The sequence below is a fragment of the Xenopus tropicalis genome, chromosome 5, assembly GCF_000004195.4.
Source record: "Xenopus tropicalis strain Nigerian chromosome 5, UCB_Xtro_10.0, whole genome shotgun sequence".
Classification (NCBI taxonomy): domain Eukaryota; kingdom Metazoa; phylum Chordata; class Amphibia; order Anura; family Pipidae; genus Xenopus; species Xenopus tropicalis.
Window position 1 is genome coordinate 59,764,594 of NC_030681.2, and position 17,310 is coordinate 59,781,903.

General features: G+C 40.1%; 1 protein-coding gene across 2 annotated transcripts in view; it reads right to left on the reverse strand.

The window, feature by feature from the left end:
• The window catches only part of map3k4 (mitogen-activated protein kinase kinase kinase 4), a 297,498-nt gene that overhangs the window by 163,541 nt on the left and 116,647 nt on the right, over positions 1-17,310 (reverse strand). For both annotated transcript variants that reach the window (XM_004914648.4, XM_002936262.5), the window contains exons 7-9: positions 6,591-6,707; positions 228-327; positions 67-150 (exon numbers count right to left, since the gene is read on the reverse strand). In XM_004914648.4, the coding sequence (XP_004914705.1) occupies positions 67-150; positions 228-327; positions 6,591-6,707 (301 nt within the window). The remainder of the gene's footprint in view (positions 1-66; positions 151-227; positions 328-6,590; positions 6,708-17,310) is intronic.

The window sequence follows — 17,310 nt, forward strand, 5'->3', positions numbered from 1 at the left end:
ACCTAGTCAAGTGCCCTCAGTTCTAAAGTAGATTTCTGGGGTCACATTTTTAGAAATCTCACATACCTTTGCATAATCCTTGGCTTTTAAAAATGCAAGTAGTTCAAGAATAGTAGAGGCAAAAGTAAATTCTGCAGCTATTTCCAAATCCTGGAAACAGAAAGCAAATATAAGATGAAGTTGCAAAACAATATATGACAAACTCAAGCTAAAAAATAATTATGTACCTTTCTCAGCATCTTTGCAAAGCCAAGTGCTTTGGATGCTCTCTCTCTGGCTTCATGAAACAGCTCTTTCAGTGCTCGGCTGGTTTCAATAACAGATCTCCTGGTTAAGTGGGCCGCATAAAAAAAAAATGTTGTTAGAAAGCTGAATTTGTACTACAGTGAAATCAATGGAGATAAATTATTTTCTCTAGTATATGAGTTGCAATTGTCACATCAGAATGACTCAAGCACATCATTGATACTTGTGCTGCAGCAGTGTTATTACAAGTATACAAAACATGTAAAAGTGTTATTTTAGTGCAAATCTTTTTTTTTTTTTTCCCCAATATGTGATAATATAATGTACATAGGTAAATGCTCACAGGGGCAACAAATTCACAAATTCCCTTACTTGCAATAATGTTGTGATTCATAAGTCCCTCTGCAATTCTTAAAATTTTCCTTACTCATTCTTTTTTTAAACCTTTAAAGGAACAGTAACACTAAAAAATTAAAGAGCTTTAAAGTAATAAATATATAATGCACTGTTGCCCTGCACTGGTACAACTGGTGTGTTTGCTACAGTAACAATACTATAATTTATATAATAAGCTGCTGTGTAGCCACGGGGGCAGCCATTCAAGCTGGAAAAAAGGAGAAAAGGCACAGATAACATAGCAGATAACAGATAAGTTCTGTAGAATACAATAGTGTTTTATCGGTTACCTGCTATGTGCCTGTGCCTTTTCTTCTTTGAATGGCTGCCCCCATGGCTACACAGCAGCTTATTTATATAAATTATAGTAGTCTTTCTAAAGTAAACACACAACATTATATTTTAGTTACTTTTATACACTTTCATTTTTTGGTGTTACTGTTCCTTTAATGAGGTATACTTAGAATAAGGAAAGGTACCCAACAGTTAAGTACAACAAATAACAAGCAGGGACAATTATACAGGCACTTCACAATATCCAATAATTATTAAACACATACAGTGAAACAGATCACTGTTTACAGTTAAATCAAAAGCAAGGAGGTTAAAATAAAACTGTAAGTAAAAGGGAAGGCAATGTGCAATTATTATAATTATGTTTGAAAAAAAATACATATGACACACCTTTAGTAAACACTTGTTAAATCTTCACCTAGGCAGTAACCCATGGCAACAAGTCAAATCACCAACTGGTTGTTTTGGTTTACTGCTAGGTTGTAAATTTGCCCAGAACTCATAAATGATTAGTGTTTCAAATGGATCGCAGAATAGTACATTGTAAACTGGCATAATTGCTGCAACTACATAGAAAATACAAAAGGCCTTACAATTGTAGTTACAACATAAGCCCAACACAGCCCAGAATTTAGCGGGTGTGTGTTTTTGAATTATTATTATAATATTATTATTATTATAATATATTATTATAATATAATATTATTATTTTGTGTCATCAGCAAACACAGATATAATGCTTTCAATGCCTCCCTCCAAATCATTAACAAAGAGATGAAATAAAAGTGAACTCAATCTATAACTGTTAAATTTTGACTGCATAAAAGCCCTGCTATAACTATAACCATTAAATGATTAAGAGGTTGTTCACCTTTAAAGGAGAACTAAACCCCCCCAAGGTACAAAAGCCCCCTCAACTGCTTTCCATGGCCCCTCTTTACCATTCCCTTCTTGCACAGCCTATTACATTGAAAAGAGGCCGTATTTAAAAAACCTGAGGTAAAAAAGCAGAGCAGCACAGCAGAGTACCTTGGCACCATCTTCTGTCCATTAAAAAAATGCTTCAGGTCTCACCACCGACAAAGACCCTGCATAAGCATGCGCAGTTGAAGCTGATTTCCAATAAGCCCCAACTGCACATGCTCCTGTGGGGTCTGTGAAGGTGGGCGATGGAGGGCAGTTAAGAGGGGCTGTTTAGTTCTCCTTTAATTGAAATGTTAGCATGATATTCTGAAAATTTGCAATTGGTTTTAATTTTTTTCTTATCTGCAGTTTTTTTTAGTTATTTAGCTTTTTATTCAGCAGCTCTCCAATTTAGAATTTTAGCAGCTGGTTGCTAGGGTATTGTTTACCTTAGGAAGCAGGCAGTGTTTTGAATGAAAGACTGGGATATGAAAAGGAGGGGTCTGAATAGAAAGATAAGGAACAAAAAAATAACAATAATTATAAAACTGTAGCCTCATAGAACAAGCTTTTTTTCTAGATGCCTGGGTCAATGACCCCCATTCAAAGCTGAAAAGATGTAGAAGAGAAAGGCAAATAATTCAAAAACTATAAAAAAATAAATAATGAGGACCAATTGCAAAGTTACTAGGAACAGGACATTGTACAACATATCAAAGTTAACTTAAAGGCGAACCACCTCTTTAAGGCAAGGGTAATATAAGAAAATAAATGGTATTTTTCATTTTGCACAATTTTGTGTTATCAGCAAATACATATATAATGCTTTCAATGAATCCCTCTAAATCATCAACAAAGAGAAAAAATAAAGCTGAACTCTCAATCTATAACTGTTACATTTGGACTGCACTAAAGCCTTGCTATAACTATAACCATTAAATGATTTATACACGTGGTATATGAAAAATGGATCCTGCAGAATTATGGAATGATGATAATAAATAATATTGGTTTCCATTATGAGGGCAAAAACTATACAGATTCTTGATTTATATGTATTTAGTCTGGTAAGGTTATGCTTTTTATCTTTTTAAGTACTTTTTAAATACTACTATAGGTATAGGATTTGTTAACCGGAAACTCATCATCCAGAAAGTTTATAATTACAAGGTCATCTCCCGTATACTACATTATATGCAAATAATTCTAATTTTTAAAAATTATTTCCTTTTTCTCTTTTTCCTGTAATAATAAAACAGTACCTTGTACTTGATGGCAACTAAGATTAATCCTTATTAAAGGCAAAACAATCCTATTGGGTTTATTAAATGTTTTAATGATTTTAAGCAGCCTTATGGAGATTCAAATTATGAAAAGACCCCTTATCCGGAAATCCCCAGATCCCGAGCATTCTAGATATCAGAACCCATACCATGCTTGCGTGGTTCACCATCACATTTTACAGCTTTACAATCTATCAGGAGTCAATTAAACTGCCTGTATGTTTTTGGAGTGTGGAAAACAAACAAAGACAAGGGTACAACCTTCAAACCAATTGCAGACAGTGCCAGCTGTAAATGAGCCCTGGACCAAAGAACTGCAAGGCAGCAAATACTAACTAGAACGGGAAGTTTGAGAACAAACTTCATGTTGGTTTGAAAAATGTGAAGTCATTGTATGAAATCTGCCTTTTGTTGGCTCCACCCAGTAATTCTAACCTTGGATCACAATTATATAATAAAAACCACTGTGCAAAGTTTAGGGACCCTGGTTTTAATAGTGTCTGAATGGTAGCAATTCAAATTTCCCCATTGAAAGTCAATGAGTGACATCTGATTTGCGGCTCCGCCCACCTTTTCTAACCTGAAACTGCAATTACCCAGTGACTAACTGCAAAGTTTAGGGATCCAAGGATTAATAGTTAAAGAATGGCAGCAGTTAAACCAATTAAAGTCAATAGGTGAATTGTGATTGGTGGTTGGTGGGTGTGCCCACTTTTTCTAACTACCCACTAAGTCACCCAGTGAGAAACTGCAAAGTTTGGGCACCCTGGCATAAATAGTGCAAGAATTACAGCATTTTATATTTTAGCCGATGAAATTCAATGGATGAAATCTGATTGGCTGTTAGTGGCCCAACCCACATTTCCTATTTTTGAACTGCAGTTCCCCCAATGACCAACTCTGCAAAGTTTGGGGACTAGGTGAGATTTGTGGGAATTGTGGGACTGACAGCATTTTACATTAAACCATTGAAAGTAAATAGGTGAAATGTGATTGGCTGTTGGTGGCTCCACCCACTATTTCTAACTTTAAACTGCAAATACCCAGTGACGAACTTTGCAAAGTTTAACAACATTAGAACTAAAACTTAAATAATGGCATCAGTTTAAATATAAAACAAAATTTAATGTGTGGAAATAGATTGGCTGATGGTGGCTCTGCCCACTTTTCCTAACCTTTAACCTTTGTCCCCCAGTGACCAGCTGTGAAAAGTTTGGGGAGACTGGCATTAAACGTGTGAGAATGGCAGAAGTTAAAATTTCCCCACTGAAATCAATTAAAGAAATGTGATTCCGCCCACTTTTTCTAACCCTGAATACATACTCAGCCAGTGACTGACTGTGCAAACTTAGGGAACCCTGGCATAAATAGTTTGCGAATGGCAGCATTTTAAATTTAAACCAAAAAAAATTCAATATGGTGAAGTCTGATGTGAAAATTCAATAGGTGAAGTCTGGCTGTTGGTGGCTCCACACACTTTATAAAACCTTAAAATGCAGTGATTCAAGTTTGGTGAGTGTAGCCTCAAAGCTGTAAGATTGGCAGCATTTTCAATTCCCCCATTAAACTCAATAGGTGATATATGATTGGCTATTGTTCGCCCCTCCCACTTTGGGTCATCCAACAAATGTTGCTGTTTCATTCAGGGTGAACCCATGATTATGTTATTCAAGTTTGTGGGGTGTAGCTTCAAAGCTGTAAGAGTGGCAGCAGTTTTAAAATCTTCCCTGTCAAAGTCAATGGAAAAATTGGGGTGTTCGGAGCGGCAGGGTCACTTAGAAAAGCACAAGCAACCTGCTCCACTATAAGGCGAAGAAGTGTGGAAAGTTTGGGTGTTGTACCCCTAAAACTGTAGGAGGAGTAGCGTTTAGAAAATGGGGGGCGCTAAGAATAAGAAGAAAAAGCAGAAGTCGAACAGTATGTTGGGTTTTTCAACCCAACATAACTAATGAGCAAAGGAAGTGAAAGATGCTGTTCTGGTTCAGTTTAAGTCAGGAGAAATTAGAAATTACTTTCTAACACAATATATTACATACAAAGAAAAGTATATTTTAACCCTGATATATCTGTTGTTGTTGCCTCAGGCCAGAGTGTTTGCTCCCTGCAAAAGCTCCATTTATCTGCACTAAAAAATACAGCTTCCACCTGAGTGTAGGAGGAGGTCAGCCCAAAAATGCCTGCTTTTGCAGTTTTCGAGTTACCTCTTGGGAAACTTCAGGCAACTTTAAAAAAAGTGCCATGTAAGTTTTCCAACCAGAGATTTACACTATTTCAGGCGGGAAAGCATTTTGGGGAGATTAGTCACCTGTGGTAGGGAAAATTTATTGCAGGCGACTATATAAAAAGCTACACTCTTATAGGCTTCAACTGTGGTAGTGCCCTTGAAGCAAACTCCCACTTCTTTGCAGTTATCAGTGAGCATATGTGCTACATTTACCAGCACCAAGCAGTTCTGTGGAATTTAATATAACCAAGTTTTCTATTCCCCTAAATCTTCCTCTTATAATAAATACCCATTTTTGTTTACTGTCTCACCCAGTCTAAAACCTCCCTCAAATGTAAAAGTCACCTGTCAGTCCTTAATTGTTCCCCCACTGAAGCTGCAGGCCATCTACAGCCATCTCTCCTACTGGGGAAACAAAAATGTCACAGGCGGCAGTGCACCCACACAGGGTTTTGCCTAAACACCTTGCCCAGTCGAATTTTCCAGCTTGTGAAGTCATTTTGGGGCATATACTTATGTACGTTTTAAAAGTACCCTAAAGCTTGTCGCATAAGGACATATGTTCAACCCATGATGCATCTCTGGAAGCAGCGTCCTAACTTCAGATCCCTTAGTATGCACATGCATCAAACATCAACCTTGGCAGTGGCCATGGGCAAAACTCTGTTACTGACTCTGTTACTGACAATATGGTTTCCCCCATAGCATTAGAAAGAAGTTTGGGACAATAAGCTCCCATTAAGTTTCTGCACCCTGTCCTACATATTATACCATATTTCCCAAAATTCTCTTTATATTTCTGCTTTTTAGTTTTTTACAGTTTGATGTTAAAAAGGGACTGGAGTTAACAGTGCTCCGACAGGTAGCCAACTACCAAGGATAAACAGAATGACATTTGCCCCAGTAGCTTGTCTGAATCAAACTGCAAGATGTAGTTGCAAAATGCAGCATGTCACATTGTCCCACTTTCCTTAGCATTTCTGTCGCCATGCATTTAGCAGTTTAATGCTGATAAGCATCTGAAGCCATCTGTTACCCAAACAGAGCACCTTTTGTCAGAATCTAAACACAAGTGCTAAAGAATAGACGTTACTCTGTAGAGTCTGCATTAGGCTGCTTAAAATGCCATGGCTGCCACTGAGCCCCTGATGGAGAAACCTGAAAATAACTGATGTTGTATTATTATATTAATAAAGAAATAACACATGACATTATTTAAGATACACCATTCTTTCTATGATTACCTTATTTCATCCGAGATGCTACTATCATCAGTGCTGGCCCAGAATTCGTCACAGCTGTCCAGAAGACCAGAGTCAAGAAATTTCCCAGTGGATTTCAGCAGCATTCCTGCAATATCGCTGAACAAAAATACAATTTATTTAGATTAACAGTAAGTGCCAATTCTTTATATTTACCAAAGGCACATCTGAATAATGTAAAAAGAATAAATGGTAAAACAAATAGTTTAGTTTGCAAATATCCTGCCTATCAAAAGGCCTATGGGTGGCATGTTAATGCTTTTTTTCAATTTGATTCAGCCCCCTAAATTTTGGCAGTTGATATTCTGGACCATTTCATAGAATCTGCCATAACTACTATACTTAAACTGTTAATTAACTACCAGCACTTACATACATTAAGCTTAAAAAAGGAAAAATGCTTAATAACAGTGTACACAAGATTTATATTTTTCAAGAAAACATAATATGTCAGTAAAAGGGGCAGTCTAGAGCTGCATTATATTTAGGAAATAAGGTTCACCTCCCTCCCAAACTGGGTCCCTTCAGTTGTACCAGCCAGTGGTGTAACTTTGCAGGCCACACAAAAATAACTTTCTGAACCCCCCTGTGGGTGACCAACATTTAATTGTGCATTATGAACCCCCCTGTGGGTGGCCCACATATTACTGTGCGTCTCGGGCCTTACTTGATCCCTTCTCCATGGGCACTCAAGCATTTGCAGGGTCTGCTCCATCTATAGATTCACCCAGCCCAGAACAATAGCACCAGTTAATCTAGATCATATAAAGAGTGGCTGCACTATTAAGTATACAGGAGTACTAGAAAATGGAAAGTCACACTTACAAGATTCATGACTGAGAGAACTATAGAGTATCCTGATCAAGGAGGTGTTTGAGGAAATATTTTAAAAACTAGGATTTAAAGAAATTCCTGCCTCTCAAGAAAATGAAAACATGGCATGTAATTATCTTATTATTATAAAAATAATTATAGGATCAATAATGTATCAACTTTAGGAGAAAACAAACCTGGGCTTGTGCAGGATTTGTAGCAAAAATATAAAATAAATTACAAACACCTCCTCAGTAAACAAAAACAGACTTAACCTTGATCACAGCAAAACAAAACTCTGTGCATTTTATTAACCCTTTAAGTGCCACAGAACGTAGAATCTATCCTGGGACACGATCGCCCAGGGGCCCCATAGGACAAGGCAGGCACATTGTTTTTGCATAACTGCCTTTTCCAGCTCTCCCCCCTCTCCTCCTGCGTGCCCACTCACCGGATCTGGACTGAAGACATCTGCTCCTGTCCCTAGGTCCCTCCTGCGTTCTCCAGCCTGCATGTCCCCATGCCTACCTAAACTTAACCCCACAGTAAATGCCCCAAAAATGAGAGAGCACTGAATGTTTACAAAACGATTCCTCTTTGAGGGGAATCGAAATGTGAAATTCTGCTGGAACTTGAAGGGTTAAATAAAGACTCTTGGTATTTGTGTGTTGGAGTTAACATTGATTCTGATGTGCCCGCAAGTGTTCTGAAGGTCTCTTGCACCAGAAAGGAGCACCTGGTGAAGATAGGCATGTTTTTCTATGGTTTTTCGCATTGGTGTGCATTGTGTTTAAAAAAAAGTATGTGTATATTATATATATGCATGTGTGTGTATATATTACTTATATATATATGTGAATTCAAAATGGGCACCCATGCCTTTCTACTTCAAACTACAGCAATGTTTTCCCAAAATTGCCAGTTTTGATAAAATACCTGATCGCATACCAGGGGCCACTTGTTCCTCTGCTCATTGCCTAGGGGATGGGGAATGAGCAGTACTGCAGAATGTAAACCCAGAAGTACTGCAGAATGTAAAATCTACGTCCTGCGGCACTTGGGTACTTTAATCCACAGAACGTAAATTCTATGTTCTGTGGAACTTAAAGTTTCAAATTTTATTGTCATATACAAATAACGAAGCATCATTACTGTAATGAAATTTTTTTGACCCGTGTTCCTCCCAACTTTACATAGACAAAAAAAAAAAAATATTAAATATAATAAAAGTGTGCAATAAAGGTACAAGTATTTACAATAAAAAAATGCAATGAAATATTTGAAATTGTGCAGTGAGGATTTAAAGTGGCTTTGCTTAAAGTGACACCGCGAGGGTTAAACAAAATGCACACCAGAGAAGGGATCTACCTTCCAACAGAGTTGTTTCATAATGTAAAAATTTTCATTCATTTCTTAAAGGACAAGGAAAGTCAAAAATCTATTAAGCACACTATTAAATAGTACTACTATTGCTGTGTAAAAACGGTGTATTCCTGGCTTGCCTAATGAAAGATTTACAGGGATACACATACTAGAACCTACATACTTGTTTCAGTGAACGGCGCCGCCACCTTGTCCAGCATGTCACAGAGTGTCCCCCCCTACCCCACAGCATGTCAGAGATTGTCCTCCACTCAGTTCAACGCTCACCTGCCACAAACTCCCCCCCCCACTATACTCACCCCCCTTCCCCGCCGCTCCTGCCACAACCCCCCCCCCCCAGCATGTCACAGATCAACACACAGAGCTTCCACTGCCGGCAGCACCCCCCCCCCTTCCCCCGCTGCTCGGCACTGTCAGGAAGAGATAAAGATCGACACTGCCGGCAGCACCGAGCCCCCCCGCTGCTGCCGCCGCTCGGCACTGTCAGGAAGAGATACAGATGGACAGCAAACCCCCACCCCCCGCCACCACCACCAGCTGCTCGCATCTGCTATACAGCATCTGCCATACAGCACTATCACATACAGCACTCACTCACCCACCCCCCTTCCGTGTCGCTCCTGCCACAAACCGTCCTTCGCTCCCCACACCTGCCCCCCCCGCAGAGTTCACCGTCGCCATGGCAACCAGACGCTCCTGCTGTGTGCGCATGCGCCGCCTACAGTAACAAGTTGCCAAGTCTTGGAAAGGAGCGATGCATTATGGGAATCTTCTCTACCCTGCTCGGCGCTTTTTTTTCCTGTTTGGCTTCTGATCTTCTGAACAGGTGAAGTATGGGGAGACTTAAGGGCACTATTGAGACAACGGAAGGTATGCCTGCAGCTTGGGATTAACTCTATTAGCCTTTCCTTCTCCTTTAAAGACACTTGGTTAATATCCTTATTCACAGATCAGCCTCAGTACGACATACAGCAGGGGTGGGCAAACTACGGCCCGCGGGCCACATCCGGGCCGTTTGCCTTTTTAATCCGGCCCGCCGACGCCGGATTGGTTGCGCCCCCTGCGTGCGCGTGACGTCAGAATGCACGGGGCGCAACCGTATAAAACTTCAGATGCAGCGGCGGGAGCCGAGGGACTGACACAGCCGAAGGAGGCAGGAGGTCGCTGGAGGATGGAGCCAAAGGAAGCTGTAGGTCGTTGTGGGGGGGGGGGGGGGGAAGCTGGTGGGAGGATGTTGAGGAGGAGGATGGGAAGGACGCTGGGGGGAACTGCAGGATGCTGGGTGGGATGCTGGGGGGGAGCTGAAGGATGCTGGGGGGAACTGCAGGATGCTGAGGAATAGAGCTGGAGGATGCTGGGTGGGATGCTGAGGGGGGAGCTGGAAGATGCTGGGGGTAAGCTGAAGGATGCTGGGGTGGGGAGCTGCAGGATGCTGGGTGGGAGCTGAGAGGCCCTGTGATTTCTAATGGCGGCCCTGGGCGTAGCGCTGGTCCGGCCCGGCACGGGCCGTCTGTAAGTCAATGTGGCCCCTGAGCCAAAAAGTTTGCCCACCCCTGACATAGAGACATATATAGGCAATAACTTATCTGTAGAGAGTCCCCTTAAAGAAGAATGCAAGTCAAAATTTAAAAAGCATACTGCCCAATTGTCCTCCTATTGTTTCGTAAAAATGCCACACTTTTGGCTCACCTAATCAAATATTTACTCAGTCACACTTACTTCACATTTTCTAGAACAGGCAGCCATCTCTAAAAAAGTATTCTCCCTTCCTTTCCCTCCTTGCTTCACACTGCACGTGTATCATTCCCTCAACCCCACCTCCCCTCTGCCAGATCTGCTTCTGATTGGCTGGTGGGCATGTGTAGCTCAGAACAGGAGACACACATGCTCAGAATAGGAAGGCTACAGGAACGGAAGAGAGATTTCAGTGATGTCACTGGAGTCTTCACACTGCTGTAGGCTGCCAGCACCATATCTCAGAGAAGCAAGCAGGGATCTGGGAATTTAGATATGCAGTAAGTACTTAAAAAGAATGCCTTTAGACTTACTTTTAATTTATATTAACCTTTCATTGTCCTTTAACATACACAATTTCCGGTGTACCAAACCACCTTTCTCAAGTCTCTGTAACAATGTCCCGCAGCATCAGAAGCCACCAGTCTCAAACTTTGCATCGAAGAAGGCGGAAATGACGTGTCCAGTACCCGTGAAGACGCAACATATACTGTATATACTCGAGTATAAGCCGATCCGAATATAAGTCCTGTGTGTTCGGTCCTGATTGGATCACAAGGGAAGCCCATGCAGACCCATCAGATGAGGATATCATCTGTGACCTTATGAGGCCTTCACCAACACTAATCTCTTTGTGGCTTGCCCACCTAATGTATGCTGCAAATTTGTTACTATTTATGCTGACTAGCGATAATGTGGAGATGCAAGCAAGTAAAAAATGCAAATGGTGACTGATAGATTTATCTGACTCTATACAAAGGTTTCTCACAGAAAGTATATACTCGGCTGGTTACCTGTCCCACCAGAGCATTTGATCTTTTGCAGAGATTCCAACTTGGATTCATTTTCAGGACGTTGCTTTTATTAATGTTTCCCCCCTAGCTTTTCTCTCCGTGACTTGTACCAGCAATTAGAAGCTCCATCAGATCAACTGCTTGTTCGACATAATAGAAAGGACATTGGCTGATTACCTGTCCCACTGGCGCATCGCACACCCCCCCCCCATGCGCGTGTGATGTGTGTGTGTGCGTGCTCGCGCTACGAGCAAGCCACAGGGCCAAGCAACATGGGTCCCTCTAATGTCATGTTCTTAGAACATAAGCTTCCTAGAAATATTGCAGGTAATAGGTAACCAGCGCATCCGTAGCGTGAGCACGCACTTTGTTCAAAACGGCTGGCAGTGAAAGGGTTAAAGGACACTTTTCTAAGAATTTAGTGTTTTACCCATTTAATGATGTACAAAAACTCATAAGGATTACATGTAAATTTACACTTTGTATTCATCAGTTCACAATAAATTCACAAATTCATAGGCAGTTTTTCTTAGCCCCAGCAAACCTCTTAACAGATGTTTCATAGCTGCTACATGGCCCTCCAGTCAGGCTTTCTTAAGTCTTTGTTGAAGTGTACACTTTGGAAACTCATTCAGCAACAACTTACAATGTATTCACAGACAGACACTTAAGTGAATTACGCAACTAAGAAATCTGAAGTTAAAGTGTGGGGGTTAGAACTAAGACTAGAAAAAATTTGTAGTAAATTATTTTATATATTACCCAATTTCTATACAATAGAATCAAGAATAAAGATGACTACAAACAAATTACTTGTACAGGACCAGTTAACACATGGCGTCTTGTCTAAAGACCCTACTTTGGAGTATTTGTAGATTAGGTTAGATTTGAAAGAAAAAACAGGAATACATCAAGAGGTTTTTGAGCTTGTTGAGACTACTCTTCATAATAAGTATACACCACTAGGCACTTCTGATTTACAACAAAAAAAAGGTAATTTGGATATTCTCCAATGTCGATGGAGTTCTCTAAGGCTAATGTCTCACAGAACGATTTAGTCAACAGCAATAGAGCTCTGCAGGCAACTTTGCATAACTTCAGAAAACCAAAACGATGCTTGGTAAAATAGAACACTGGTAAAATAGAACACTGGTGGGTTTTATCTAAGATTTAAGCACCCAATAGAAAATATTTGTGACAAGCTGCTTGTCAGCAACTGCAAAATGCAGTTAGAAATCCTTGTTAACTCCTAGGGGCACATTTAGTTACTCACGAACGGGCCGAATGTGTCCGATTGCGGTTTTTTCGTAATGATCGGTATTTGGCGATTTTTCGGGAAATTGTCGCGACTTTTTCGTTGCCATTCCGAATGTTGCTCAAAATCTGATGATTTTTTCGTAGCGTTACAACTTGCGCGAAAAGTCGCGACTTTTTCGTAGCCTTCGCGCAGAGTACGAAAGATTCGGATTCATTCAAGCTTCAGTATGGTGACTTTTCTTGGGCCAGGTTGGAGCTGCAGGGTGCCATTGAGTCCTATGGGAGGCTTCCAAAATCATGCTAAGTCTGAAAGTTTTGCCCGCCGCTTACGAGCGCTCAATACGAAAAAATCGCGACAAGATACGAGCGCATCGTAATGGCTACGAAAAACTTGCGTTTTTTTGCGCAAATCGTATTGGTAACGAAAAAGTTGCGTCAATTTCCGAAAAGTCGTAAAGGCGCCGTAAAAATCGCACAAAATACGAAAAAGTCGCAAAATGTTCATTTTCCAATCGGAATTTTTCCAATTCGGATTCGTGGGTTAGTAAATGTGCCCCCTAGTGTATCCAGCGTTCCTTCACTGAAGCCTTCATGGTTCCAGATAGGAAAAATCAGCATTAATAAGCTGCAAGAAAGTGTCATTTTGCGGGTGTGATTTATCAACAATTGAGTTAGTTTTTTGTTTTTGTTTTTATTCTAGTTTTTTGTGCTTATAAAACTCGACTGTCTGGTGTTTATTAAGTGTAAAAAATTATATTTAAAACTTTGCCATTTGAAAGCTTGTGAGTTTCTGAAGAAGTCAATGGGAGTTGCCTTAGGCAAAGTCAAGCTATATGTTCAATTCGAGGTTACAACTTTTATTCGAGTTTTTTTTAAAAAAAATTTACTACATTAATAAACAAGTGAGCATTTCATAGGAGAGTTTAACAAATGCAAATTCACAAACTTGAAAATGTATACAAAAGCCCATTAATGTAAGCACTGAGATACACACAAATACATTTTCTGTTGCAACATTCATCTATCTATGAATTTAGGTATTACAGAAAGAAAAGGAAGCTTAGGTGTGGTAACTGTTCACAATTAATTATAAGATCTGCATTCTGATTGAGGGTCTTTCATATTTTTTGTTTTTTTTAAAGTTATGTTTTATTTTTTTCAATGTGTGCACTAGGTGCTGCTTATTGATTCTGATGTATGCTTTGTATATTCCTTTATACAGATTCAACTATTGCTTAATATTTGATGCAGGCAGTCTTTTGTTATGCGGGCTAGTGACCCTTATGTACTTGTCATCTCACTGATCTAGGTCTGCCAGACCTTTGACTATTAGAATTTTTTCTATTTCTTGTTGCTGTTTAAAACACAACCAGAACCACCTATATGGCAAGTTTTCTAAACAAGTGTTTCTAGGGTTCAGATGGCCATCCATGTGCAGGGCCAAACTGGCCTTATTCGATCACTGGCCTATGCAGAACCATGAAGAGGGAACTGTATGTGTCAATGCTATCCTTACCGAACAGGATTTTCAAACCTGCCAGGCTATCAAGGAGCCAGATGGGGGCACCATAAATGGTATATTAGCTGCTGATTCAGTCTGAAGGGGCCAAATTGTTTCTGCTGATTTTGTCTTTTTAAGCAATGTAGCAGAAAAAAAGCATTAGGGTGAAGTCACACAGAGTTACTTAGTAGCAGCCACTTGCCACAGCTATAAACCCCAGAAAATACCTAGACAATACTGAGAATTGCCTATCCTAAAACACACGTAAAGGCAAAATATCAGTAAATTATTAGCATTGTCTATTTTTGTAGCTGTGACATGTAGCTGCATCACTTTGGTGTGGGTATATTACTACATTGTGCATGGCTACAAGAATTATTTTTCCACTAAGCAAATCTCCTTTTGCTGGTCAGCGAAGGAAGACTGGGGAAGTACCAGAGACCACAAAACAAGGATGGGCTACACAACAGGACAGGGCAATTAGTTTTCTCTAATTACAAATTACAATTTTAAACCCCCCACAACCCCCTAGGCAACGAGCACTGAAGGTCATACTTACCCCTGCAATCAATTTTAAACTCTGCTGCCAGGATCCTCCTGCTCTCTCCGAAGAGGGTACCTGCTCAGCCTCAATTAAGCTCTCTTGCATGGCTGCCTGTTAAGCAAAGGATAGCTTACAAAATCCTTCTGTTGACATTCAAAGCCCTTCACTCCTCTGCTCCTCACTACATTTCTTCACTGGTCTCCCTACATGTTCCTGGTTGTCTCCTCCGCTCCTCTCAGAGCCACCGTCTTTTTACACCAACCACACCCATTGCGCTCTCTCGTCTTAAACCTTTCTATCTCGCTGCTCCTTACCTCTGGAACTCTATCCCTGAATCCCTCCGTAGGGAAAACTCACCCACTCTCTTTAAGAAAATGCTCAGCTGTTACCTTCTGGAGCACTAAAACATTATTTTGCCCCGTCCTGCGCTTAAGGGCAAATGCCCATACCTGGTGCACTCTTACCTTCCAGTTTGTGCCTGTATGTTACCCAACCACTCAGATTGTAAGCTCTACGGGGCAGGGACCTCCTTCCCACGGTGTCTCATACCACATGGCACTATATATATATATATATATATATATATATATATATATATATATATATATATATATATATATATAAATATATATATATATATATATATATATATATACACATATATGTATTTATTTATTATATCACTTGTCCTCCCTGTGTGTAATTTTGTATTCTGTAAGACTGTACAGCACTGCGTACCCTTGTGGCGCTTTATAAATAAAGTTATACATACATACATACCGATCGGCTCCCCAATCCGCGCAGATCCGGTCACCCAGCCAATGACAGCAGTGGGCACGCGATGATGACGACGTGTCCACTGCTGTCCCTTTAAATAGTGCCCCCCCTACCGTCGCCTCCTCCTCTCCTGCCTGAACGTGGACTGCTGGACCCCCCTGCTGCCTTTTTGATGGATTGGGTCGCCCTGATCGCTTGCCTGCCATGGGTGAGCTGAACTACAACTCTACACCACTGTTTATTTTGCTTATTTCTATCTAAACTGTCTAAATTTTTTTTTTTTCAATTTTTCTTTCTCATTATCACACTTTTGCACACATACACCACATACACACTTACAGACAACTTTGCCAAGCACACACATACACACACACTTACAATTTTTTTTTCTTTTCTTTTTTGCTTTCTTTGGCAGTCTTTTTTTTCACTAAAACTTTATTTCTGAACTTGTTCTATAATTATTTGATTTATTTGGTTGCATTTTTGTGGTTTTTTTTGGTGTTTTCATAATTGATTTCTGTTTTTTAATTATTTTATTGCATTTTAACTTTTCTATTGCTATTGGGTGCTGAATTTGCGGTGACGTTGGTGGATCCAGGGCTCTGACCACCGATTTCATTGCAATTATTGTTCTTTGATTGCTTTGTCTTTATGTGCACCCATACATATGGGGTATTGTTTTATTCAGGGGAACTTGCAGATTGATGTTTAATAAGATTTTGGTAGTTGCCATGGAGATTTTGGGGAGAAATCTAGAGAGAGAAGAGTGGTGTCTCTGAATAGCTGAAGGTGTGCACATTTTGGAAATATATAGTTTGTGGGGGTTATTTCACAGGTATGGGGTTGTTTAGACTACAAAAACTGCAGGTAGTGCACATAGAGCGCAGCCCCCAAATTTTCAACTGAAATTGCCCTTATGCATTGCCCCTGTTTGGGGGCATTTGGTGGCCATGTCTTTATGCACCCATACATATGGTGTATCATTTTATTCAGGGGAACTTGCAGATTGATGTTTAGTAAGTTTTTGGTAGTTGCCATGGAGATTTTGTGGGAAAAATCTAGGTTTGTATCTGGTTTTTCCTTGATTTCTAACCAAAGCGCTGACTTCTGCAAGGAACTGCGGCCACAATTTTCCATGTAGAAAGAGAAGAGTGGTGTCTCTGAATAGCTGAAGGTGTGCACTTTTTGGAAATATATAGTTTGTGGGGGTTATTTCACATTTCGAAGCCCAATTAGTGACAAAAAAACCGATATATAATTTCCCTAGTTTCATGGAGGTTTTCCTACCAAAAAACATTGTTAAAGTTAAAGAGTACAAAAATGCTTAAAAACATCTGGCACTGGGGGGGGAACTGAAATGCCAAATTCGGCTGGCACTTAAAGGGCTAAATTAAGTAATAAAGTGGAGTAATACAGGGGATAAGTATTTAACATATGAAGAAAGGGAGGTGCAAAAACGCATGGAAAACTGCCGAAATTTGTCAGTATTTAGAAAGCACTCCTGCCCCCTATCAGTGCAAATTAATATCAGTTGGTTTAGTCCTAATTGATGGCCTATAAAAAGGTTGCTCAATACCAAGGTATCACACAAGAAGCATTTCATGATAAAGCAAAGAGCTCTCGCAAGACCTTCACAACCTGATTGTTGCAAAACTGATGGCATTGGTTACAGACATATTTCTAAACTTCTAAATGTTCCATGGGGCACCACTGGGGCCATTATCCAGAAGTGGAAAGAACATCATTTATTTGTATGTATGTATGTATGTATGTATGTATAACTTTATTTATAAAGCGCCACAAGGGTAAGAGTGCATCAGGTATGGGCATTTGCCCTTAAGCGCAGGACTGGGCAAAATAATGTTTTAGTGCTCCAGAAGGTAACAGCTGAGCTTTTTC